This window comes from Eptesicus fuscus, chromosome 3 (genome assembly GCF_027574615.1).
Source record: "Eptesicus fuscus isolate TK198812 chromosome 3, DD_ASM_mEF_20220401, whole genome shotgun sequence".
NCBI classification, from domain to species: domain Eukaryota; kingdom Metazoa; phylum Chordata; class Mammalia; order Chiroptera; family Vespertilionidae; genus Eptesicus; species Eptesicus fuscus.
In genome coordinates, this window is record NC_072475.1 from 67,813,420 (window position 1) to 67,839,237 (window position 25,818).

General features: G+C 42.4%; 1 protein-coding gene across 1 annotated transcript in view; it reads right to left on the minus strand.

Moving 5' to 3' along the window:
* The window catches only part of PLCXD2 (phosphatidylinositol specific phospholipase C X domain containing 2), a 55,890-nt gene extending 32,432 nt beyond the window's left edge, over nucleotides 1-23,458 (minus strand). Inside the window, exon 1 of the mRNA XM_008146589.3 lies at nucleotides 23,308-23,458. Within this exon, the coding sequence (XP_008144811.1) occupies nucleotides 23,308-23,458 (151 nt within the window). The remainder of the gene's footprint in view (nucleotides 1-23,307) is intronic.
* Nucleotides 23,459-25,818: the final 2,360 nt, after the last annotated feature.

Sequence of the window (25,818 nt, forward strand, 5' to 3'; positions counted from 1 at the left end):
CTTTTCCCTGGTTGCATACAAACAAAAAGAAAAAGGCATAGGTAATGCGCTCCCCGTTCCCCAGTTGCGTACTATTGGGCTATTTCCCTCAACTCTCCAACAAGCTAGTGGAAGATGCAGACAGAATCGCCAGACTCCACACTTCCACTGACATTTAAAGGTCAAGTCTCCTTGTATTGTACATAATGATATTGCCCTCCCCACACGTCTGAAAAGGCTGCTGTGAGGATGACTCGGGGGAGGAGAGAAGCTTTGAAAGTTCACTGGGGCAAACGGCCTTGATTTACTACAATTCTGCTCAACACTTAATTTGAGAGAGCTTGTTTCATAAAATAATTAAAGAGTTAAAGAAAGTTAAAATCAAAGAATGAATTCATCCAGCTATTGTTTTCCACCTGTTCCCTGTTCTTTATTGACTTTAATATGGTTACCCTCTCAATAAATAATGACTATTAAAGAGATGGAGGAATGGCACAGATAGGATCAAGTTTTCAAACATTCTCTTTCTTAGCAGAGGCTTTTTTTCTTGGCTGCTGGCCCCTCAGTGCCAGAGACCAGGTGTTACCTGTGAAAGAGACATGGGGGAGCGGGGGAGAGGGAAGCCATGTGCCCTAGCTCCATTTCAACTTCCCCACCTGAAGGAAGAACTTATTTTGTCAGAATCACATATTCAGTACATATTTGTTTTAAAACGTTCTCATTTCCCTCTGTCCCCAGAGCTCATGGAAACCTCCCCAGCCAAGACCTAACAGCGTCCCAAAGGTAGGCTGCTTACCTCCCGCCTCTGCGCCCCGGCTCTTTCATCATGAACCCGCGGGTGCGCCCTGGCGGGGGCTTCCTGTCAGAAAATAACTAGCAGCGGTATCGGTGAAGAGATTGCTTCGGCATATGTCTGAGATTTTGCTGCCTGTGGATTCCTCTAGTATTTTTATGGTTTCCCATCTTATGTTTAAGTCCTTTATCTATTTTGAGTTTATTTTTGTGTATGGTGTAAGTTGGTGGTCTAGTTTCATTTTTTTGTATGTATCTGTCCAATTTTCCCAACATCATTTATTGAAGAGACTGTCTTGACTCCATTGTATGCTCTTGCCTCCTTTGTCAAATATTAATTGAGCATAGCGATTCTGGGTCGATTTCTGGGTTCTCTATTCTGTTCCATTGGTCTATATGTCTGTTCTTGTGCCAGTACCAGGCTGTTTTGAGAACAGTGGCTTTGTAATACAGCTTGATATCTGGTATTGAGATCCCTCCTACTTTGTTCTTCTTTCTCAGGATTGCTGCAGCAACATAAATTGGTGAAAAAAAACAGATCCAGAGACAGAGAAGCATCGATCGTACCGTCAAACCTCAGAGGGAAGGTAGGGGAGGATGGGGGTAAGGAGGAGAGATCAACCAAAGGACTTGTATGTGTGCATATAAGCCTAACCAATGGACACAGACACCAGGGGGTGAGGGCATGAGTGTGGGGGTGGGGGGTGGGGGGCAATGGAGGGATAAGGACACATATATAATACCTTAATCAATAAAGAGAGAGAGAAAAAAAGAAAATAACTAGTAACAACTTCAATTTATTGACTGTTTATTACACATCAAATGCCAGGCTTGGTTACAGGTTCTCATTTGATGTCTGCCACAATCCTGCAAGACAGTGATTACCTGCATTTTACAGATGAGGAAACTGAGGTTCAGACTGGTCTCACAACTACTTCAGGGTTATGATTGCAAGTGGCCACCTCGTATAGAAACCTAGGTCTGTCTGACCCAAATCCACCCAAACCTACTCTAGGAATATTACTGCTTCCCTATCCCTACTGAAAAACAAATAATAATAATAATTTTGCAAATAATAAATGCATTGCACATTTATTTCTGATAACATGGCAATCACAGTGTTCGCTTTTAGCATTAAATGCCGAAAAACACCCCAATGCAGGAAAATTAATAAAGAGATTAAAGAGATTTAAAATTTTGTAAAGCCATGAAAAAGTCCCCTGTAGGAACACACGAGGGCACTCTAACCTTCTCTCAATTGAGGAAATAATTTCTGTTGCATTTCCGCAGCTCAGAGCCTTGGTTCTGCCCTGATAGCTTGCCTGCGCTTATAAATTCATACTGGAGCTCAGTTTCTCCACTTGCATTTGAAGGTGAGTGAAATAAGCCTTAGGAGCTCGTCTATCTTAATAATAGATGGTTCCAACCTATTAGCAGCCAGTTAAAGGAGTTTATGACCCTATTTTAAAATGGGTTATGAACCACTACAAAGAAAAAAGATGGTTCCTTCATATTTACTATACTTAAGCAAAAAACACGCTTGTAGATTTAACTCATCCTATTTGCAAACAGCAAATCATTTCCCAGCCCGAGGCTGGCGCTTATTTATTCTTGGCTCATCTGAGAATTGTGTCAAATTGCTGGAGATGCCTTCCCCTCATGCAGATTCAGGCTCTCACTTTCCTAACGGTGATGTACTGGTTGGCTAGCACTGGGCATGCACGTGGACTGAATGCCTGGGCCAGAGGTTCACTTGTTGTTTAGTGTCTCTGCGGCAGCCCCCCTCACTCCGAAGGTTAACGTTCCAGTGCTTTGTGGGATGACTTTATGATATTTGTTGTGGGGCCCTTGAGAAAACCATCTTCATAGTCACCTGGCTTGGTTGAAATTCTTCACGGGGAAGGTTATTTTAAGATTCACATTTGACAAACTGCAGAATAGCAGGGATCGGGGGAGTTACTTGGCTAAATCCCCTCAAGGACAATGAGGGTTTTTCCTCTTTCCTGCAAATGAAGAGCTAAGCCAGGTGCTCCAACAGAGGAAAGGGATAAAGTGGGGGGAAATCCAACAAGTGGGAGTCTAGGTTGTAGAAAATGATGGGTTTAAAGGTGATTTGTACATTATACTCAGCAGGGAAAGTGAATGAAAACACACCCTGCCTGGAAGGCAAGTGTTCTGACAAGACTGCACACCTGCTACCGTAAAAGCCTCTGCGGCTCTTTCCCCACAGTGGCAAAAAGGTTTTTTCTCTGTTGAAGCCTTGCTGGGTGATTGCTACAGAGACCACTTAAACCACTGAGCTGCTTTAGTTCTGGAAAAAAAAAATCAAAAGCCTCCTAAATATCTGGTCTGGAAAAACAAAAGGTGATTTGTTCAGTCAGAACAGGTTAGCAGCCAGTCCCTCACAAACAGCCTTCCTCATGGGTGTCCCTGCCTCAGAGTCCAGGCATTGGATGAAAAGAAAAGTAACTCTTTATTACAACCAACAAAAGGAATTAAAGTGACATACCAACATCGGGTCCAGCTTCAGCCCTATAAATGTGTTTTTTTGTTTTTTGTTTTAATTTAAATGTAATTAAGTGAATTTAGCAAGACCTAGTTTTTACAATTCTAGACTTGTTACCAGGATTTTTGTTGCAATTTGCTTCACTTCCCTCTACCTCAATTTCTTCATCTGTAAAATGGAGATAATAATAGCACTTGCATCACTGGGTTGTAAAGATTAACTGGGTTTACATAAATCAAATACAGCAATATCAGGCACCTCGTAAATGCTTCATAATTTTTTTTTTAACCCTTACCTGAGGAATTTTTTTTTTTTCTTAGAGAGAGAAAGGAAGGGAAAGGGAGAGAGAGAGAAAGACAGAAACTTCGAAGTGAGAGAGAAACATCAATTGGTTGCCTCCTGTATGCGACCAGAACCTGGTTGGGTTTGTGCCTTGACCGGGAATTGAGCCCATGACCCTTCAGTGCATGGGATGACACTCCAACCAAATGAGCCACACTAGCCAGAGCATCCTAGAAAGTGCTTTATTTATTTTAAAAATATATATTTTTACAAGAGCCCCGTTGCATAAAATTCGTGCACTCGAGGAGGGGTCCCTCAGCCAGGCCTGTGCCCTCTCACAGTCCGGGAGCCCTCGGGGGATGTCTGATGGCTGCAGAGATGGGAGAGGCTCCTGCTACTGCCGCTGTGCTTGCCAGCCTGAGCCTGGCTTCTGGCTGAGTGGCGCGCCCCCTGTGGGAGCGCACTGACCACCAGGGGGCAGCTCCTGTGTTGAGTGTCTGCCCCCTGGTTGTCAGTGCATCATAATGACCAGTCCTTTGCCCGTTTGGTCAATTTGCATATTAGCCTTTTATTATATAGGATTGATTTCAGAGAGGAAGGGAGCGGGAGAGATAGAAGCATCAATGATGAGAATCATTGACTGGCTACCTCCTGCATGCCCCCAACTGGGGATTGAGCCCGCAACCCAGGCACGTGCCCTGACCGGAATCGAATCTGGAACCCTTCAGTCTGCAGGCCGACACTCTATTCACTGAGCCAAATCAGCTAGGGGGCAATATGTGCTTTATAAGTGCTATATAAGTAAGGTCTTCTTCTTTTGCCACTATTATTATTTTTTTATTATTATTAAAACCTTGGGTACATCTTGAAAAGACTTTTTTATAAGCAATGCTGTTATAGGATTTTGTCTAACCTTAGAAACTATTAATTTCTCTCTGTGTGTCCTAGAAGTGTCAGCTCTCTGTACTTAAATTCTTTGTAGATATTTCAGGATACCATGTCTCTTTTTTTTTCGTAAGATACTTATTCCAAACCAGTATACAGATACCAAGTATAGAGATGAGAAACACAGTTGTGTATAGCAGAAAGACAGGTGAACTGACCCAATGGTATACAATGTGTCCCATCTGGAGGTGTGCACAGAAGTTGGCCCTGAGCTGTTTCTTGCAAGATGAATTATAATCGGTCTAGTGGAATGTGGGAAATTGAGGGGTAGGGGCAGGAGATATGGTAGAGGAAAGACCATGAGAAGACTGGAGTCATAAAAAGAGACAGTGTATTTCCTTTTAGAGTTTTCTTTGGACCCTGAATTGTCACTGGCTCCCTATAGGCTACTAGACAAAGCATGAAGTGTTCAGCACCTCGCTGAAAACTTCTCTCAATCTGGCTGAAGTCTTGTTAGGGGCAAAAATAGAATATTGGGGACTAGCTATGGTTATGGGAAATATTAATCATGCTCTGTTAACCATGATTGCCTTGTGTTGGTTAAAGAAAGGACATTCTGAGATTTTGCTGCCTGTAGATTCCTCTAGTATTTTTATGGTTTCCCATCTTATGTATAAGTCCTTTATCCATTTTGAGTTTATTTTTGTGTATGGTGTAAGTTGGTGGTCTACTTTCATTTTTTTGCATGTATCTGTCCAATTTTCCTAACACCATTAATTGAAGAGACTGTCTTGATTCCATTGTATGTTCATGCCTCCTTTGTCAAATATTAATTGGGCATAGTGGTTTGGGTTAATTTCAGCGTTCTCTATTCTATTCCATTGATCTATATGTCTGTTCTTGTGCCAGTACCAGGCAGTTTTGAGAACAGTGGCTTTGTAATACAGCTTGATATCTGGTATTGAACTTCTCCACTGATACTGCTCCTAGGGCAATGGAAAATAAAGAGAAAATAAACTAATGGGACTACATCAATATAAAAAGCTTTTGCACAGCAAAAGAAACCATCAAGAAAACAACAAGAAAGACCACTACATGGGAGAACATATTTGCCAATGTTATCACTGACAAGGGTTTAATCTCCAACATGTACAGGGAACTCATACAACTCAACAAAAGGAAGATAAACAATCCAATCAAGAAATGGGCAACGGACCTAAATAGAAACTTTTCGAAAGAAGACAGAAGGAAGGCCAAGAGACACATGAAAACATGCTCACAGTCACTAATTATCCGAGAGATGCAAATCAAAACAACAATGCGGTACCATCTCACACCTGTCAGAATGGCTATCATCAACAAATCAATAAATGACAAATGTTGGCGAGGATGCGGAGAAAAAGGAACCCTGGTGCACTGCTGGTGGGAATGCAGACTGGTACAGCCACTGTGGAGAACAGTATGGAGTTTCCTCAAAAAACAAAAAATGGAACTCCCATTTGACCCAGTAATACCACTTCTAGGAATATATCCCAAGAAGCTAGAAACACCAATCAGAAAGGATATATGCACCCCTATGTTCATAGCAGCACAATTCACCATAGCTAAGATTTGGAAACAGCCTAAATGCCCATTAGCAGATGAGTGGATTAAAAAACTGTGGTACATCTACACAATGGAATACTACACTGCGGTAAAAAAAGAAGGAATTCCTACCATTTGCAACAACATGGATGGAACTGGAGAGCATTATGCTAAGTGAAATAAGCCAGTCAGAGAAAGATAAGTACCACATGATCTCACTCATTTTTGAAATATAATGAACAACATAAACTGATGAACAAAAACAGTTCCAGCGACAGAGAAACATCGATCAGACCATCAAACCTCAGAGGGAAGGTAGGGGAGGGTGGGGGTAAGGGAGAGAGATCAACCAAAGGACTTGTATGCATGCATATGGGCCTAACCAATGGACACAGACCACAGGAGGGTGAGGACATGAGTGGGGGGGGGGATGGGGGGGTAATGAGGGAATAAGGATACATATGTAACACCTTAATCAATAAAGAAATTAAAAAAAAAAAAAAAAGAAAGGACATTCTAACCTGGCTGGGAATTGTATGTCTCTGGGACCTGGAAGTCAACCTTGGGATGTGGTCTAGTCTTATTCAAGAAATGCCTATTATCATGGAAAGAATAACACCCTTGTTGTCCAAACAATCGAGTCCCACCCCAGCCCTCATTGCCTACCTCCCCGTGTCTGTAATCCCTACTTCCCCATGTAATTTTTGTCCTACTTTATATAAGCAGCTGGTTTATGGGGGTCTGCAGAGCAGATTTTTGTGGATGACTTGCTGCTCTCCCATCGTGCCAGCAGCACTGGAATAAACACTCATATATGATTCAACCCTGTCTCTGCTGAATTGGCTCAAGTAGTGACAGGCAGCATGGACCCATTGGTTGTCCAGTTTCAAGATTACAAATGACATCTTGTTAATTGTTTAAACATTTCTTACGGTATCTAGTATGATGCTAGGTACATATTAGGCAATCAAAAAGAATTGTTAATAATAATAGCTGCATATCCAAAATTTATGCTTGTTTTGTGCTAGGCAATGTGGACCCTGAGAAAGAATTTATTTGCTGAGATGGATTTTCTATAGTAAACAAAGGGCCCACATTTTATAAATAACTAGAGGCCCGGTGCATGAAATTCATGCACAGGGGTGTGTGTCCCTCAGCCCAGCCTGCACCCTCTCCAATCTGGGACCCCTCAAGGGATGTCTGACTGCCCATTTAGGCCCGATACCAGTAGGATCGGGCCTAAATGGGGAGCTAGACATCCCTCGCACAATCCAGGACTGCTGGCTCCCAACTGCTTGCCTGCTTGCCTTCCTGATTGCCCCTAACCACTTCTGCCTGCCAGCCTGATCACCCCCTAACCACTCCCCTGACAGCCTGATTGATGCCTAACTGCTCCCTTGCCAGCTTGATTGCCCCTAACTGCCCTCCCCTGCAGGCCTGGTAACCCCTAACTGCCCTCCCCTGCAGGCCTGGTCCCCTCCAACTGCTCTCCCCTGCAGACCTGGGTCCCCCCCAACTGCCCTCCCCTGCAGGCATGGTTGCCCCCAACTTCCCTCCTCTGCTGGCCTGGTCACCCCTAACTGCTCTCCCCTGCAGGCTTGATCACCCCCAACTGCCCTCCCTTGCAGGCCTGGTCCCTCCAACTGCCCTCCCCTGCTGGCCATCTTGTGGCGGCCATCTTGTATCCACATGGGGGCAGCCATCTTTGACCAAATGGGGGCAGCCATCTTGTGTGTTGGAGTGATGGTCAATTTGCATATTACTCTTTTATTAGATAGGATAGAGGCCTGGTGCATGGATGGGGGCCAGCTGGTATGCCCTGAAGTGTGTACTAGATCAGGGTGGGGGTTCCCTTGGGGCATGGGGCGGCCTGGGCGTGGTTTGCAGGCTGGCCACGCCCCTCTGGCGACCCAAGCGGAGGCCCTGTGGTCTGGGATTTATTTATCTTCTATAATTGAAACTTTGTAGCCTTGAGTGGAGACCAAGGCAGGCCAGGGTTGCAGGAGCTTGGCTTCCTCCATCGACAGGGGCAACGCAAGCCTCCTGCTCTTTCTGCTCCATGGCTGCTGCCATTTTTGTTGGGATTTATTTATCTTCCATAATTGAAACTTTGTAGCCTTAAGTGGAGGCCTGGGCCGGCCAGGGTGTGCGGAAAGCTTGGCTTCCTCCATTTCCAGGGAAACCCAAACCTCCTGCTCGCTCCGTGGCTGCAGCCATCTTGGTTGGGTTAATTTGCATACTTGCTCCTGATTGGCTGGTGGGTGTGGCTTGTGGGTGTAGCAGAGTGATGGTTAATTTGCATATTACTATTTTATTAGATAGGATATAATAAATTTGCTTAATTATACTTGCTTTCTGATTTAGCTAAACTTTTTCCAGCCCAGTGAAGCACCCCAACTTCTCTTTCAGGTAATTTTCAGCAACACAGCAGTAAATCAGTAAATATCAACACGAAGCAGATTATTATTGTAGATCACACAGGGAAAACAAAGGGTAAAATATTGAACTGCAGCAGTGTTTGACTATATTCTGTGGAGTGAGAAAACCTGAAGTCATTTTCAAGGTCTACCATTTCTTAGTTCTTTTCAGTAGGGTCAAGTTTCTAAACTTTCTAAATCTCCGTTTTCTGGCTAATGAAAAGAAAATAGGATTCTACTGAGTCTCCGATCTACCTACTCCAGGACTTCTGTGATGATCAAATGAGATGAGGCATGGGAAAACGCTTCACAGACATTTGATTAAACTGTGAAATGTTTGCACCTGGCTATAAAGCAATTTGTGTTCCTGGGCTGAAGAAACTGCAAGGAGGCTAGTCACTAGGGAGAGGAAGCCGGACGTTGCTATGTGATGTCATTACCTAGATGGTCAGACACTTAGCATATTATCTATCTATATATCTATCTATCTATCTATCTATCTATCTATCTATCTATCTATAGATATAATATGTATATATATATACACATATATATATAATATGTGTGTATATATATATACATATACATACATATATATATATATATATATATATATATATATATATATATATATATATATGGCTAAGTGACCATCCGTCCATCCGACTGACCGGCCAGTACATATGACGTGCACTAGCAATTTAAAAATAAACATTGACTCATGCATGCATGATACATATAAAGCTCTCGCTGGTGCCAATAGCACACGTTTTAATTTTATAATAATATATTATATATACTATTTTGACAAGTAATATTTTGCAGTGACGTAATTACTGCATGAATCTTTCTCCTAATTAATTTCCTTTCAATGTGCACAAATCCGTGTACTGGGCCACTAGTATAAAGAGATTCTTAAACAACTTCGTTGTGTAGTGAAGAATTGAACCTTACCCACAGAGCGTTCTCATCTTTTTCCTTGGCCCTGGGAGGGAGGTAATCTCTTAAGGACTGGAATATCCTGCCTAATAAGAGAATCTTTGTAAGGGGGGCTTTGGGGCCACATCAAAAAAAGTCTAAGAATGTAATTTATGGTGGTGGCTTTAAGTCACATGGGTACAGGCTTACCCTCTGGAGGGGCTGGATACTGAGGTTGGTCATACGGAGTCTCAATAAAGACTCTGGACACCAAGGCTTGGTGAGCAACCCTGGTTAGCAGTACTTTGTGCATATTGCAACATCAATACCAGGAAAAGAGCTCTGTCCACAAGTCCAGAGGACAACTGGAAGTGCCACATTTGGAACTTGGCTGGACTCTGCCCTACGTATTTTTCACTTGGCTAATTTTAATCTGTACCTTTCTCTGTAATCAAAGTACCAGTTTTCACCTGGCTGGTGTGGCTCTATTGATTGAATGTTGTCCCATGCACCAAGAATTCACCAGTTCAATTCCCGGTCAGAGCATATGCCTGGGTTTGGGGCTTGATCTCCAGTGGGGGATGTGCAGGAGGTAGCCAATCAATCTCTCTCTCTCTCTCTCTCTCTCTCTCTCTCTCTCTCTCTCTCTCTCTCCTGCTCTCTTCCTCTCTCTCTAAAAATCAATAAATAATTTTTTTTAAAGTACCAGCTTTCAGTGAATTCTGTCAGTCCTTCTAGTAGATTATCAAACCTAAAGGTGATCTTGAAGACCTCCAAACTGGCAACTGATGTCAGACTGAGGTTTGTCTTGTGGACTGTGCTTCCTCTAACCTTACACTTGTGACGGAGATACTATAATTATATCCATTCTACAGGTGAGAAACCTAAGGAACAGAAATGTTCAACTTTTATTCAAGGTACATTATTAGTAACTAGGATTTGAACTTAGTTATGCTAAAACAAAACCACTTCTATATACTTCTCTATACTGCATTTCATTTGAATAAAAATTATAGATAGATATAAGATAAAAATATAAAAAACAGACATGAAAATGAGCACATGTTCTTAAATACTGAAAATGTTTAAGGGTGATTTTGTAGAAAAACATCTTGTATTACAATCAGGTATTTAATCTTTAAATCTTAAAGAGATTAAATACCTGATTGTAATTTATGAACACTGAAATAAATTTGATATGAACAGATTATAATTTTGCATGTTAAAATATTTCTGTGGTCTGAACGAAGAATATAGTCATTTACAATGTTATGTATGAGAAGTGGGCCTTATGGTTATTGAATATAGCAAAAGATTTGTTTACAGAAATCTTTTACAGTCCTTGGGAACAATCTCATGGTCCCTGGCCTTTCCATTTTAATTACTGGGATGTGACCCTGTCATTCCCTATGAGTTCACAGGACTCCGCCAAGCAGATTTAACTGATCTTTGCCCTGTACTTCCACGGCATTTTGTATACATTTGATGAACTTGGGATGATGTGCGGTAATTATCTCCCTATCACTGGCACCTGACTGAGTTTTGAGGCTAGGATCATGTCTAATTCATACTCATATCTCTATCTTTAGTTTGTACGTTTCTGGCATATGGTAGGTACTGAATACATGTATATAGAATAAATGCAAGTATGATTACTTGAATGCACAGCCATTTAGAGTTGTCTAAGATAAGTTAGCCTAGGTGTCCGGATCTTTTCCCAAAATTCACTTTGGTTCATCCATCTCTTTAAACAGGCAGCATTTTCACTGCACCAGTTCACCACCAGCATCTGTGCACCCCCAACTCCATTTATCTCCATTCGACCTTCCAGCTTGAGTTATCTGGGCCAATGAAGAAGTATGTGTCAGAAGACACAGAGGACAAAAATAAACTAGAAAGGACGGCTAAAGGAGTAGCTATAATAAAATATAGCACTCAACAATTTAAAAGGAAAAGTCCCAGAGAGTACATTTCTTGCAACTTATGCTGTGTAAATTACCTTCTAATAACATCTCCTGGGGGCCTCCCATCTCACACACCTGAATAGGCCCTTGGGGGAAATGCAGCATTTGTAGAGAACTTGACTCCATATTGACAAATGCAGACAGGCTGGCATCTTTAGGATATATAAAATATAGCTAAAAGGAGTCCACGGTTCATGAGCAGGGGACAATTTAGCAGTTTCCTAAATCAAATAGTAATATCTTTAAGCCTTGCCAACCCAAAGGGATAAACTTCACCTATCAGACTTGATTATTTTCCATGGGGCATGTGGGAGAGTGCTAATAACCACCAAATGGCCAACAAAATCTGAGAGGGCCATGTGGCCAATTTAATTTTTAATCAGGTGCCTACTGAATTCATAATTATTCGCAATGCAACAAAGCAACTGCAACACTTGGAAGCAGAGGATGTAGATCGACTTATTTTTTTATGTGCTGAAAGCCAAGAGGCATCCCGCTGTCTGAAGATAGATATCAGCTTGGAAATTCAGAGAGCTGGTCCTGGTCTAATCCCAAGAGGCTGGAGGAGGCAGAGGATTAGAATAAATCAGAGGTTTTCAGGGCACTTTCAGACCTGGAGCATTGTCAAATTAAGTATTTACAGGAAAACAAATACAAGTAGAGCTTCTCCGGTGAGAGGCCTGTTGGGACAGTCCCCACTCCTGACCTTGAGGTGTCCTTAGCGGCACCCCCTAAGACTCTATAGGGCACCTGGGGAATTTCATTGCCCTAGATAGTCTCCAAATCTTACCCAACCTCCTATGATTTATGTGAGTTAAAGTGTTTTCATTTCCCTGTGTGGGAGGCATTTTTAAGCCCTCTACATATGGATGGGTATCTATTTTCCTTTGAAAAACTTTCTCTTCTTCAAATGTCCAAGAGACCCCAACTGTCACCCCCAAATAAGGTACTGTATAGGTGGTTCATAAATAAGAAATTCTTCCTCTACTTTGCTAATTAGCACCCTGCTGTCCCTGAACAGATGGCATCATCTTTGGTAAAGTAATGCCACACAAAGGGCACTGGGTCATCCCCTGAGGAGCCTTTTCAGTTCTGAGATAATCTTACTTCCCTTAACAACCTCTCAGTTTTTAACGCAAGAGAAAAGGTAATGTAAGGGTTTAGGGAAAAACAAGAAAATGTTTAGGGTAGATAGGAGAAAAAGTTAAATTAAATCTTCTACTACAAAATTCTCCTGCTTTTATTCAGCCTCTTGGTGAAACCCTGGATGTCAGTTTATGAAATAAATGCTGCTTGATGAAGTGGTAAAGTAACTGAAAGTTTCTACATCACATCTGGGTTGTGGTGTAGAGAACACAGCTAACCTCACCTCACCCCAAGCTGCCAATATCTTGGGGAAACAGTTAAACAAGAAATGACAGAATTCATGCAGAACAAGCTGACACTACTACCACCCCTCCCCCCACCCCTCTGCCTTGGGAGGGTCGCTTATCTGGGACTAAAAGTTCAAGACAGATTTCCTGAAAGAAGTAAACTTTTAGTTAAAATCTCTCTCTCTCTCTCTCTCTCTCTCTCTCTCTCTCTCTCTCTATATATCTATATATATATATATATATATATATATATGTGTGTGTGTGTGTGTGTGTGTGTGTGTGTGTGTGTGTGTATATATATATATATTCCAAATTGAAATATTTTATGTTGAATATAAGAGTAGCTGTGAATGAGAGTGGAGGGGTGGGTAAATGGTGAAATGTAAGATTGAGCTCTAAAATCATTCCCACTGGATGCTAACTACGTCCTTCTCCAAGTTCTGAAATGTCCCAAGGGTACTTCAAACTCTGAGTATCTGCCCCGAACCAAGTCTATCTCCCTCCCTCCACTACTCCTATACCTGCTCCTTCTCCTCTATCCCTATTTCTGGGAATGCCATCACCCTCCTCCCAGTTACCCAAGACAGCTTTGCCTTCTCTTTTACCCTCCAATTAATCGCCAAGTCCTGTTGATACTTCTTCCTATATATCTCCTGTGTCTGTCCCTTTTCCTTCATGCACACTGTCACTCTTCTTCTCAGGTCAGTATCACCTCCCACTTGGATGACCTCATCAGCATCCTAAGTGGTTTCCCTGGTTATAGCACTTCTGGATTCAGTACGTTTTGGGGACTGCAGCCCAAATGATCTTTCCAAAACACAAAGCTGATCTTGCCGTTCACCTGCTTAACACTCTTCCCAGGCCTATTAAGGTAAAGCTAAATCACTTTAACATGGCTTATTAGACATCTCAGTGTCCTGCCACTCTCTTCCTTGCAACCTATGGTAAGCTATAATGAACCATTTCTGTTTCTTACATGGGCCATATTCTCTCTTGAAGGTCTTCACCTTGTTCCTCTTATCCTGACGCTAATTCCTATGTATCCTTTAGATTGTAGTTTATTCATCACCTCCTCCAGGAGGCCTCCCCAGGCTCCCATCCCATCTTGTTAAGAGGCCCCTGCTGCCCGACCAGAATGGCTCAATGGTTGAGCATCGACCTATAAACCAGGAGGTCATGGTTCGATTTCCAGTCAGGGCACACACCCAGGTTGTGGGCGGTGTTCAGGAGACAGCCGATCAATGATTCTCTCTCATCATTGATGTTTCTCTCTCTCTCCCTTCCTCTCTGAAATATGTATACAGGCAGTTCTCGGTTACGTCGGACTTGACGTACGTCGTTTCGTGGTTACGTTGCCATCTCCCATTTATTTATAATAAAAGTTCCGTCATTTCAACGCATATACATATGTGCTTTATGTTTTTTTATTATTTATTTACCACAAGTAAAAGTCAGGAATTGTTATCTTTCTTTTAATTTTTTTTTTACTGTTTCACTTCATTACTGCTGTGAATGTGCTCCATGTGAGCGACGTAGGTGCTTATGTAGGTGGGTTTCGACTTATGGCGAAAAAGCTGAGGAGTCGTTTTGTTTTTCTTCACCCTTATGCAGTTATTTTAGGACTTTTTATCAATTCCTGAACAAGATTTTCCATGGTTACTTTTTGCCTCCGGGTAACATTTAACGTTTAATCTTCGCATGATACACAAGGCTCATTAGCCTACTTTCCCAACCTCATCTCCATTCCTTTCTTTACATGAAATCTATGCTTGGGATTCCTCAAGGTCGCTATAACCTCTGGCTCCTTGGTACCTCTGCATTGTGACACTCATATTTCTTCCTGTAACACCTGGATATTTCTTACTTGCTCTTTATGACTCAACCCAAGGGCCATCTCCTCTCAGAAGCCTAATCTACCAACCTTTCCTCCTCCTACCAGTAATGGAATTGGGTACTGGTTTGCTGAGTGTCTGAGTGGTATAGTGCCCTCTGCACTCTTCCCCATAGTGTTTGAATGTTGGCTTTCTTCTATTACAAAATCCTAACTTCCTGAAGAGCAGAGAGAAGAATCTTATTCATCCGCATATTCAACTCATCTAACTCGGTACCTGGCACAAAACGGTACTCAACAAATTTCCTTTGAATAAATGATTGTCCTTTAAATGAATACATTTAAAAATATAGACAACGAGAACCAAAAGAAACATAAGGAATAAGCAAGCATCAATATTTTTTTTAGCCACGTTGACACAAGGTGCTCATACAATTTTTATGAAGATCCATATGGGTACCTCCTGCCAGGACGATAACCTAAACTCAAACCCAGGGAGGAGGGCGGAACACTGTCTTCACCTTTATCTGCTTTAAATTGTATTTTAAGAATATTGCTTTCAGCATATAAGCCTTCAAATCATACAGCATATAAGCTGTAATCATAAAATATTCATCTCAGTCTGACAGAGTCTAGAAAATTTTCAGTTCTACCATTACCACACACTGCGGCTGCTCGGCAAGACATTTGCCTTACAGAGTAGAAATGCTGCCTATAGAATATTACCTGAGAAGATATGACACCTTAGAGCCATTAGTTCTAGAATAATTGGAAATTAAAAAAAAATAACCTTCCCTGGCTGGTGCGGCTCAGTTGGTTGGGCGTTGTCCCATGCACCAAAAGGAACATGAAAGGTTGCTGGTTCGAGTCCCGGTCAGGGCACATGCCTGGGTTGTGGGGTCGATTCCTGGTAGGGGGCATGCAGGAGGCAGCTAATCGATGTTCAGCTCTCACATAGATGTTTCTGTCTCCCTTTCTCTTCCTCTCTCTCTAAAAATCAATAAAAAAAATCTTTAAAAAGACAACCCTGTGATTCTCTTAGACAATGTCAGCTTACTAGACAATCTAAGACTGCCAATGCTTCGTAGATAACACAACTAGACACCTTCAGTACAGCAATGCAGGCTTCTGTGGCCAAACCTATTTTATCTTGGAGCAACTAGAGATCTACTAATGGAATCCTCCTGAGTCCTGGTTGATCCTCATGGGTGTTTAGCAGTAGAATCCAAATGCCTATGGACTTGAGAAAGTGAAAGGGATGCTGCTCAACCACATATGCAGATATTCAACCAGATTTAGTCATAATTCTCTGCCTATATTGGATTCTTGACATGTGTTCAAATTCTTTTCACACAAACACACCCACCTATTACGATGTTTATAAATAATCCCTCCTCTGCAGCCTGGCTTGAAACTCTAATTAGGGTTAATTGGCATTTGTGCTTTTCCCCAAAGCAACTGCAGGATGCTAAAGCATTCATTTCACTAACATCGCCTCCAGTGTGCCTGTTCTAAGAAGCTCTTAGAGGCTGCAGAGAGATGTGGAGCCAACCTGTCCCATGCAGTGGAGGTCAGGACAGATTATGCGCTAAAAACCAAAACCTCAAAAGCCCGTCTGAACCAGCGGCGTGCAGGTGAAAGCAGCAGGCTCCTGGGATCTGAAATGTGGGTGGGCGTGTTTTGCAGGATCTTTCTAAAGGCTAAACTATAACAGGCATTAGAATTGGGGTTCTCTTGAAGGTGAGGCTAAGGTCATGGCTCAGTGTGTGTGCATGTGTGTGTACTGAGTAGTATGCGTGTATTCGTGTATGGGGGTTGTAATCCATATGTTGGGAGAGATCATAAAGCTATTCCTCAATAAAAAAAAATCTTTAGGAAGGAGGTATAAAATCTGTATAAAGATGTGTTCAATCTAGCTGATGTGGCTCAGCAGTTGAGCGTTGACCCAAGAACCAAGAGGTCACTGGTTTGATTCCTAGTCAGGGCATATGCCCAGGTTGCAGACTCCATCCCAGTGGGGGGTGTGCAGAAGGCAGCTGATGGATGATGTTTCTCATTTATGTTTCTATATCTCTATCCCTCTCCCTTTCTTTCTCAAAATCAATCAAAACATAATACATAAAAATAAGATGCGTTCATAGGAAAGCATTTTGTAATGTCACTACTCTTGAGATGGGAACAAAATGACTGGGTTAGTAGGGCAAATAATGAAGACATGAGGAAAAGAGGTCGTAGAGGGTTGAATTTTTCCAAAGGCTTTGGATGGCTGGAGGTGACAGAGTCTGACAGCTGAACTTGGAATAAGAGTAAGTAGTTAACGAAGATTTTTCTGGCTCTCTTGATCAGCTGCCCTCATATTGCATTTAAGACTCCCTTGGTACTCACACCCTGGACAACCCTCCATGTATCCTTCCCTTAACTCTAAATCTCCTTGAGGGGATGATATTCAAGCTAGCCTGATCTGATCAGACAGAGAACACTGAGCCACAAGCTTAATTGGAAGGTCAGATCCTTAACTGGATTGTAAATTACCAGAGGGTATGGGCTGCATCTTATACCTCTTTTTTTGTTGATCATTTTGTTGATCAGGCTTTCAATAATTGAATGTCATAATTAATGCAAAAATGGCAATTATTATATAGTGCTCATTTTGTGGCAGAAACTGTTCTAAATGTGCTTTGTGAATTAATTCATTTAATTCTCACACTGACCGAATGACGTAGGGCCATTGTTATCTCTATTTTACAGAGGACACTGGGGCACAGAAAGGTTAAGTAACTTGCCCAAGGTCAGAGTTGTGAAGAGCAGAGTTGGTGTACAAATCCAGAGACTGTGACTTCAGCATTAATACTTTTAACCAACCCAGGATTCTGCTTCTTAACAGATGTGTGATTCCTAAATTCCTGGTGGCTTATGTGTTATTGAGGGTGCAGATGAGGAAATCTAGGGAAGTGATGAGCCTTCTTAGGAGGGAAATCTACTAATGGGAACAACAAAGTCATAGTGTCTTTTTATTTCTTACCATGACCACCCAGAAGGAAAAACAAAGAAAAACAACAACAACAAAAAAGCCTATTCCCACTAAAGAAACCATTTTGGTCCCATGATTGGTTTTTCTTGATTGGGTCGGCCTTGGTAGCTTCAGTTGGGTCCTTGGTTTCCCACAGCCTCAATTCCAGGAGGAGGATGGGTTTGTTTTAGGGCCAATTCATGGCTTATGTTATCCTCAAAGTGAAGCTACCTAAGTGTCTTGTTCTATAACGTATTTTACACCCTTTTGAGTGCACAAATCTCTTTTAGTAGTAGATGCATCAGACCTAGTCCAACTTCCAGAAGGATTGAAGTAATGGCCCCTTCATCCTGCTCTCTGTAGTGATTTTTGTCACCATGTCACACATGTGGGCAGTGAATGTGGGACCACAGAAAAACAGCAGTGGCCAAAGGCAGAACTGCAGAGGAAAAAGATAGGATTTCAGAAGGGTATGCTCATCCGCAAGATGAGAACCGAGAAGCATCTGGGAATTGGAGAGCAGTGAGGAGCACCTGAGCAAGGGTTGACACAGGTCAGTGGAAGGGAGGTGAAGACCGGGACAAGAAATGAGAGCAGTCTGAGGCTGCAGCCAGAAAGGAAACATGATAAGCTCACATTTGACAAGGGGTGAAGGAAGGCAGAAAGCATGTGTGTGCGGGGGGAATTGTTCCTAGGATAGAAGTTACTAGTACATCAGAGTTCTGCTTCTGACTCTCCATTTCACTCTGCCTCAGAAATCTCATTTCTAACGGGGCTCCGTGATAAGCCTTATCATGAAATATAGGAATATTATGCAAAATAACAATAAATTGATTGGAAAATGTTCCAATTGCTTCACATGGCTATTTACACAAGGTGAACCTAACCAATATATCCAGTTTATATTTGGTTACAATTGAAAATTATGGTGGCTACAAGCTTCTTTTCCAACACTTATTTTCTGGTCACCAATGATCAAGCTGCTACCCTGTACTAAGATTTAGGATTATAAAGATAAATAAATCATATTCTCTATGTGTAAGTTGTTCACAAACGATCTGGAAGACAGTTACCTAAAAGTAGCAATCAGTTGAGAAGTGCTCTGATAAAAATATTAACAAAGCGTTATTGAGGGGCAGGAGAGGAAATCCTCCAGCCCTTTCCCAAAGATACTACCATCCTTTCGCTTAATTAGCTTATTTCACCTGGAAAGCCCCCTTCCCAATCCTGACTCTCAAGCCACATTCCTTGAAATTTTGACCATTCTTCAAATCCCAGGTCAAATGCCATTTTTTCAACAAATTAGTTCCTAATCTTACACTTTGGAATTAATCTTTCCATTCTGTGTACTTCTATAACTTTATTTATATTTCTGTTTACCCCAATTAGTTTTTTAAAAAATTATATATGGTATCTACCATTAGATTATAAGCTCTTTTGAGGCCTAATTCATTTTTGGGTCTCCCACAGACCTGAGCTGGAGGCTTCTTTGTTGTTGTTTTTTTTTTTTTTGTGTGTGTGTGTGTGGTTTTTTTTTTTTTAATATTAATTGATTTTAGAGAGGGAGGGAGAGAGACAGAGAGATAGAAACATCAGTGATGAGAGAAATCATTGATTGGCTGCCTCCTGCACACACCCCACTGGGGATGGAGGCTGAGCGAGACTCGAACCCAGTTATGTGCCCTGAGCAGTAATCCAACGGTCACCTCCTGGTTCATAGGTCGGCATTCAACCACTGAGCCACGCCGCTGGGCTCTGGAGGCTTCTTAAAATGTACTCAGAGCCTGTTCATTCAGAACAACTAATGGACAGTCCCTTTTAGGATGCCAAAGTGAGAGGACCCCTCTTCCTTCTGGCAATTGTGATTCCCTGTTTGCACATGCCAAAAATGCTTGTTTTAAAGAGGCATAAAAGAAATGGTCTTTGACCTAAAATGACCCAATCATACTTCCCATCTCTTTCTACATGTGGACAAAAAACAAACCAAAAAAACCCCACCAAACATTAACCAAAGACTTTTCAATGTGAAAATGACTCTATATTTCACCTAATCCAACATCTTAATTACAAACGAGGAAACTCAGTCCCATCTGCTTAAGATGCCATTCTGTTTGATAGTACTTTGATATCCCACAGACAGAATCATCAATATAAAATTTTGAAAACCTCAAGTTCAAAGTTCTTTCTAATAGTTTACCTTTAATAAAAAGAAGGGGCAAAGCATGGCAAACAAACAAGCAAACAAAAACAGCCAACAGTAAAATATAAAAAGAAAAGGAATTCATTGAAAAGCTGTATGAATTATAGAAATAAATGTCCCTATCAGCCCATTTACCCATAAAGAATATCATGCTTTCACTAACATCAGAAAAAATATTTGTAGAGTTTAAAGTTGGGATTTAGAAATCTGACTATTGCAATTTCCAGATCCTTTACCCGTAGGGTCTCTAGTCATACTCTGCAGTTGGCAATGAAATTTGTTCTGAAGTTCTTCTCCAAGATATTTGAATATGTTTGGGTAATACCAGTCACTAACAGGTGTTCTTAACAGTTGTGGAAGTAAAATAGTACATCAAGGCTTTGTGGAGAGGTGCACACTCACACATGCTCGCTCCCATCACGACTTGGGCAAATACAACAGATGCAGTCAAATCTGACATAGTTTACTTGGACCCAGGTCTGTTATTACTGCCAGACCACCTGCTCTTTCCCTGCTCATTCCCATGTCACTGATGCCACAGCCCCATCCTGATAGATCTGACACTATCTTACAGATGTGCTAGGTCAGCAATGCAAGCACACACTTGTGTACGTGCACACACGTGCACACGCACATAAAATAGGTCTAGGCACTAAATTTGAAACTTGCTGGGTTCCAATTCTAAAATTCTATCTACTATTACAATTGTAAATAAGGAAATGTATATGTATATACAGCGGTGGGCCAAAGTATGTTTACAGTTGTAATACATATACAGTAAATAATACAATAAATAATAGCATAAAACTCTTTGTTTCACACACAACTGTAAATTTACTTTTGTCCACCCCTGTATTACTCAAATATATAACATGTACACATATATATGTATCAGTTTATCTCTTCACAGTGATTCATAATGAGTTAGATAAAAACCACTTAGTTTTGGGGTGTGGAGGGAGGTAGAGGAAGGCATAGGGGGGATAAATGGTGATGATGGAAGGAAACTTGTCTTGGGGTTGTAAACACACAATACAGTGTACAGATGATGTATTATAGAATTGTACACCTGAAACGTACATAATTTTATTAACCAATGTCACCCCAATAAATCTAAAAAAAAATAAAAACAACAACACCTACTTAGTTTGAAAAATTCTTTCATTTGCTGCAGAGGATGGTCTGTGAAAACTGGTTTTCAATTAGAAACTGCCCCCCCCCCCTATACACCGCTGCTCTGCACTTCCCAAGGTCCCCTTAAGGGCACAGGGACTGTGCAGGGGTTTTGGAGCTAGCTACACTCAGGTTTGAGTATTAGTTCCGCTATTTACTATTTGAGAAAATTACCTAACCTCACTGAACAATCATTTTCTTATTTCCAAAACGAGGATATTAATACCTATCTCAGAGGTGTAAGGATTTGAGCTAATGTGTGTGTTGCAGGATAGTGCTCAGGAAATAATAGCTACAATGATGGTGATGAAGAGGAGGAAGAGGAAGAGAGGGAGGGGGCGGAAGATGGTAGCCTCCACGTCCTGAATGCCTTCTGTATTTCCTAGCAAGGCTTGGCAGAACTTAACTGCTAGCATTTAGCCAGGGAATATTAAGCATGAGGTAGGGGAAAGGGAACTACTGATGGGGCAGGAGTGTGAAAGGGGTGGCTCGCACTTAATATGTGACTTTCCTGTCTTGAGCTTATATGTACATACATACTAGTATACTTCCACTGCGAGGAAAAGGGCATTCACAGTAGTGAATTCAGCATCTTTTGAAGAGTCAAGGCCTTTTTGTTGTTGTTGTTGTTTTTGTTTAAAAGGACCCGACTTTACTAAGCAGGGTGAATACATTCCTGTGTCCTACATCGTGGCTAATCATTGAATTTCCAGTCACCACAGCAGGTCCCGGCAGTTAGCAATCCCTGGTAACTCTAGTTGCTGTGAGATCATCTATAGCTTGCAGAACAAATGCCCAGCTCCTTCCCAGAGTCCTGGAGTCAGAGTGTACTGCCAAGCCACAGGCAGAGCTGCTGCTGTGGTCTGAATTGTCCCAAGTACAACAGGAAGGAGGAAGCCTCAACCTACTTTGGACATGCCCTGAATGATAGAGCCACTTAGGGCCTGCTTAAGATGCCATTCTGTTTGCAAACACACACAACCTATCTGCAGTACCACTTGACAAAACAATCCTTCAGAATGCCTGCTGGCAAGTGACTAATGTTAAAAGTGGCCGGTGTATCATTCCAGTGATGACTCCACAGGCATCAAGTAAACAAGGAGAAGACCTGTCCTGAAGCACAACCATCTGGCATTTCCCAAGAAGCGGCAGTAGTCAAAGGCAGATAAAACACAAGTGGTCATGACTCTGAAGACATGGAGCAGCCCTCTCCTTGCTCAAAAGCAGCCAGAGCCCATGAGGACAATGAACCTGGAAGACCCCCAATATCAGAGGTGATTAAGAAAAGGCTGCATCTCAGGCCGGCACTGCTCTTCCTCAAGCATGGAAAGCAAAACTCTGGGGGTTGCATGAGGTCATCCTTTAGCCACCCAAGAGGCAGACTGTTCCCAGGAACGCTCGGGAGTTTGTCTGGTAGTCTAGGGGTGAAATCAATTGCTATGTCTCCAGGTGAGAGAAAGGATTGGCAGCAGTCCATCTTCTGCTTCTAGGAGTGCTTTCCAAGGACCAGCATCTAGGATTTTGTCCAGCACAGGAGGCCAAGATCACTGTGGTCCAAATGTCCTTCCCTAGAAACCATGATTTTACTAGCTTTTGAGTAGGTGGAGGAGGGCCCATTTAACAAATCTAATGAGAGTGGTGTCAAGTTATAAAACCCCCAGAAGAGAGACAGTAGCTGGAGAAAAAAGCTTTTCAAGACTGCAGTTTAGGATCAGTCAGGCAGACACCTGTATATATAGACAAAGCTTCAAACACCACCGCCTCATCACACCTAATGACTGCCTGTGACCAGCACTAGCATTCTCTATTTCTGGCTTTTCCAACAACAAAAATACGTGTCCTTATTCTCAGTCCTGGTTCTGAACCTATTCTGTAATGATAATTTGTGTCCCCCCACATTTCCCCTTAATATGCAAGGTCAGAGAAGTTAGAAAGGAAATACTTTTCAGTTTTAATTTTGATCTAGATCTAAAATTGTTAATGATTTTTTATTCCTTACCCTTTTTCTGTGATTAGAGTAAATATGCACCCTTCACATATCCTGGCCCCAATATTAAGAAGGTAATAGTCTTAGGATAAGGCTATCAAGTAAAAACAAACAAACAAAAATACAAAAAGTCGCAATTTTAAAACCGCCACAAAACAAACAAACCAACAAACAAAAATAGGGTGCTTCCATTCTCCGGAGTCCCTTTTTGCAAACCATGCAATGTACTTAAATCTCTTTATAGCAGTTGCCTCAGTGTTAAGTTTTTGGTTTGGAAATAAAAAGAGGTTTAGTTAAGGTCACTGACAATTATTTTCTCAGCACAATAGAAAAGCAACCCAACCCATTAATAGCCCTATAATGGCAGAAGCAAACACAGTGGGAACAAGTAGGAACAGAAGAATACCTGGGATTGCCAGATTGGAAAGGGGGACGTTGTGGAGGTGAGGGGGCAGCGAGGCCATCCAGTCGGCATTGCAGACGTCCGATGATGATGTCTTTGTCCCGCTGGGGATGGGGGAACAGATGGTCCCCATCCTGAGTTTCCTCCCTAGCATCCCTCTCTTGTCAGTCAGCAAACCGCCCAGGCTCAGTCCAGCGCCGCTCACTCAGTGATCATCCTTGTCTGGGCTTTCTAGACATGTCAGGGCCACTTGGGTCATGCCAGTCTTGCCCAAAGGCCCTAGGGCCGGACGACGGGGCAAATAGGTGGTTGCCTGCCCCCTGGCGCCCGCAGTTCCCGCCCTCTCCGGCCCAGCCGCGGTTCCACTCTTAATCTGCTCAGTCCCGGCTCCGTTCAACTTCTCACATTCCCCTCCGGAGCTCGGGGAAGGTAGGCCCCTAGAGGTCAATCTTCAGAAACTGAACGTCCGAAGAGCAGCCACGCCCGGGGCCGCTCACAAGTCAGGTGCCTCCACAGCCTATAGACCAGCCGGTGTGTCTATCCGCACGTGAGCGCCAGGACGCACCATCATCACCCTGATTTAGGCGTCTAGGTCTGTCACGGGGCTGGCACAGGAGCTGGGCCGGCCTCCTACCCCCCGGCTCTGGGCACACACTCCCCCTGCCCTGTGCTCCCCGAAGCCGCTCAGAAGTGTAACGCGGCGCCCCGACTCGCGGCAGCCCCGCCCCGCACTGCGGGGCAGATTTGCCGGGCGAGGCGGCCGCTGATTGGCCGCCGGCGGGGCGCGCTCCGATTGGCCCGCGCCCTCCCCGGCAGCCCCTCCGAGCGACTCCTACCCCTCCGCCGCCCCAGTCCCCTCCCTCGGTTACTCCTGCCTTCCCGGGCGCAGACAGACGCGGCTGCAGGGACTGCAGGCAGGAGAACTTGCAGGCTTGGGATCAGTCTGACCTCAGACAGGTCTTTCATGATGGTAAACTATAGGGTCTCTAATGATAGGAGAACTTTGCACACCGATAATCATGGGAACATGCTGGAAAATTGGCAAATCAGGAAAAACCCTGGCCTGGATGGTGGGGTCCTGGAGGGCTTCAGGCCAGGCTGCTCCAAGGAGACTCAGGAGACTGAAGGCCCATATAGAGATCCTTGGGTCAGCTGACCTTTAATCCAAGTGGCCCCACCTCATCTCCAAGGTAACTCCAACTGCAGGCCCCCACCACCTTTCCATAGGAGAAACTGCATTATGTTCCTTTGGACATCCTTATTAAAATTTCATTTTCCAGGCAATTTTTAACATTCATGTAAAACTGCTTTTCAGCCTTTTGAGCTACATAATATTACTAACAGGTTTTTTTTTTCTTTTCTAGAGGAGTATCCCTTAATAAAAAGTATACACTATTCATAATGTATCTTCTGATGCTTGAAGGGCACTTCTACAGAGCACTCTTTTTTCAAGTATATCACAGGAGATTTGGGGATATGTCACCCAGTTGTCTGAGTCTACCAATTTTTTCCCCCATGGAAAATTACTCTGAAGGAACATCCCAAGATTTACCTTTGTAACTTTCTGGGCTTCCCTTGAACTTAAATTCCCTAACACAAAACTTCCCGGAAGCTGTCCAAGGCAAACAAAATGTGTTCTTTAAGCTCTACTGTGGAATGTTCATTTCAATGCTCTCCTCCCTCTTGTTTCTCAGCTTTTGATGGAAGGAGTGAGCATATTACAAAAAGCATTAAGCTCTAGACTTAGAAACATCACTGTATGCGAACTTGAAAATGAGGAGTAGGACCACTTCAGAATGAGATGTTCTGTACTCTGGCAGCTATTTCAATCAAAATGAGTTTATTTGCCCAAGAAAACAGCTCAAAAGAAGATAACACTTTCTTCCTATATTCTTGTGTCAGTCCTAGAAGAAATCTTACAAATGGAAACAGACGTTAGTACAGTACATGGCATATGGCAGTTGCTCCACAAATATTTGTTGGAAGGAGGGAGATGCTTGGTAAACATGCTCTGCTGGGTTCTAGGTAGTACCTTAGGTGAGTGCTTTTCACATCTTACGTGCAAATCAATTCTGATTGAGTTGGTTTGAGATGGGCCTGAGATTCTGCATTCTAGCAAGCTCCTGGCCTTGTTAGAGCTGCTGCTGCTGGTTCAGACCACACTTTGAGTGGGAAGGCCTTTGAAAGCAGCCTCATGTCTGGTAGAATGGACTTTGCATTGCTTTTCTCTATTTTCCAAGGTTTTATGATATTTTATATCACTTGTATAATTTAAAAATTTTGCATTAAAATTTCTAGCTAAGAATCTCTAAGTATTAGAGATTAATTTTTCTGTCATAAAATGTGGTAGAAACTAAATTATCAGTGGAATTTTTATACTATGCCACAGATATTTAGGGAATAAATTATTATAAAATAAAATTCAATATTTAGAATTTAAATAGTTAATATTTTCTTACAATCTGAATTATGAACTTATCAAAGGGAGAGGAGACTAAATTAATAGGAGGATTG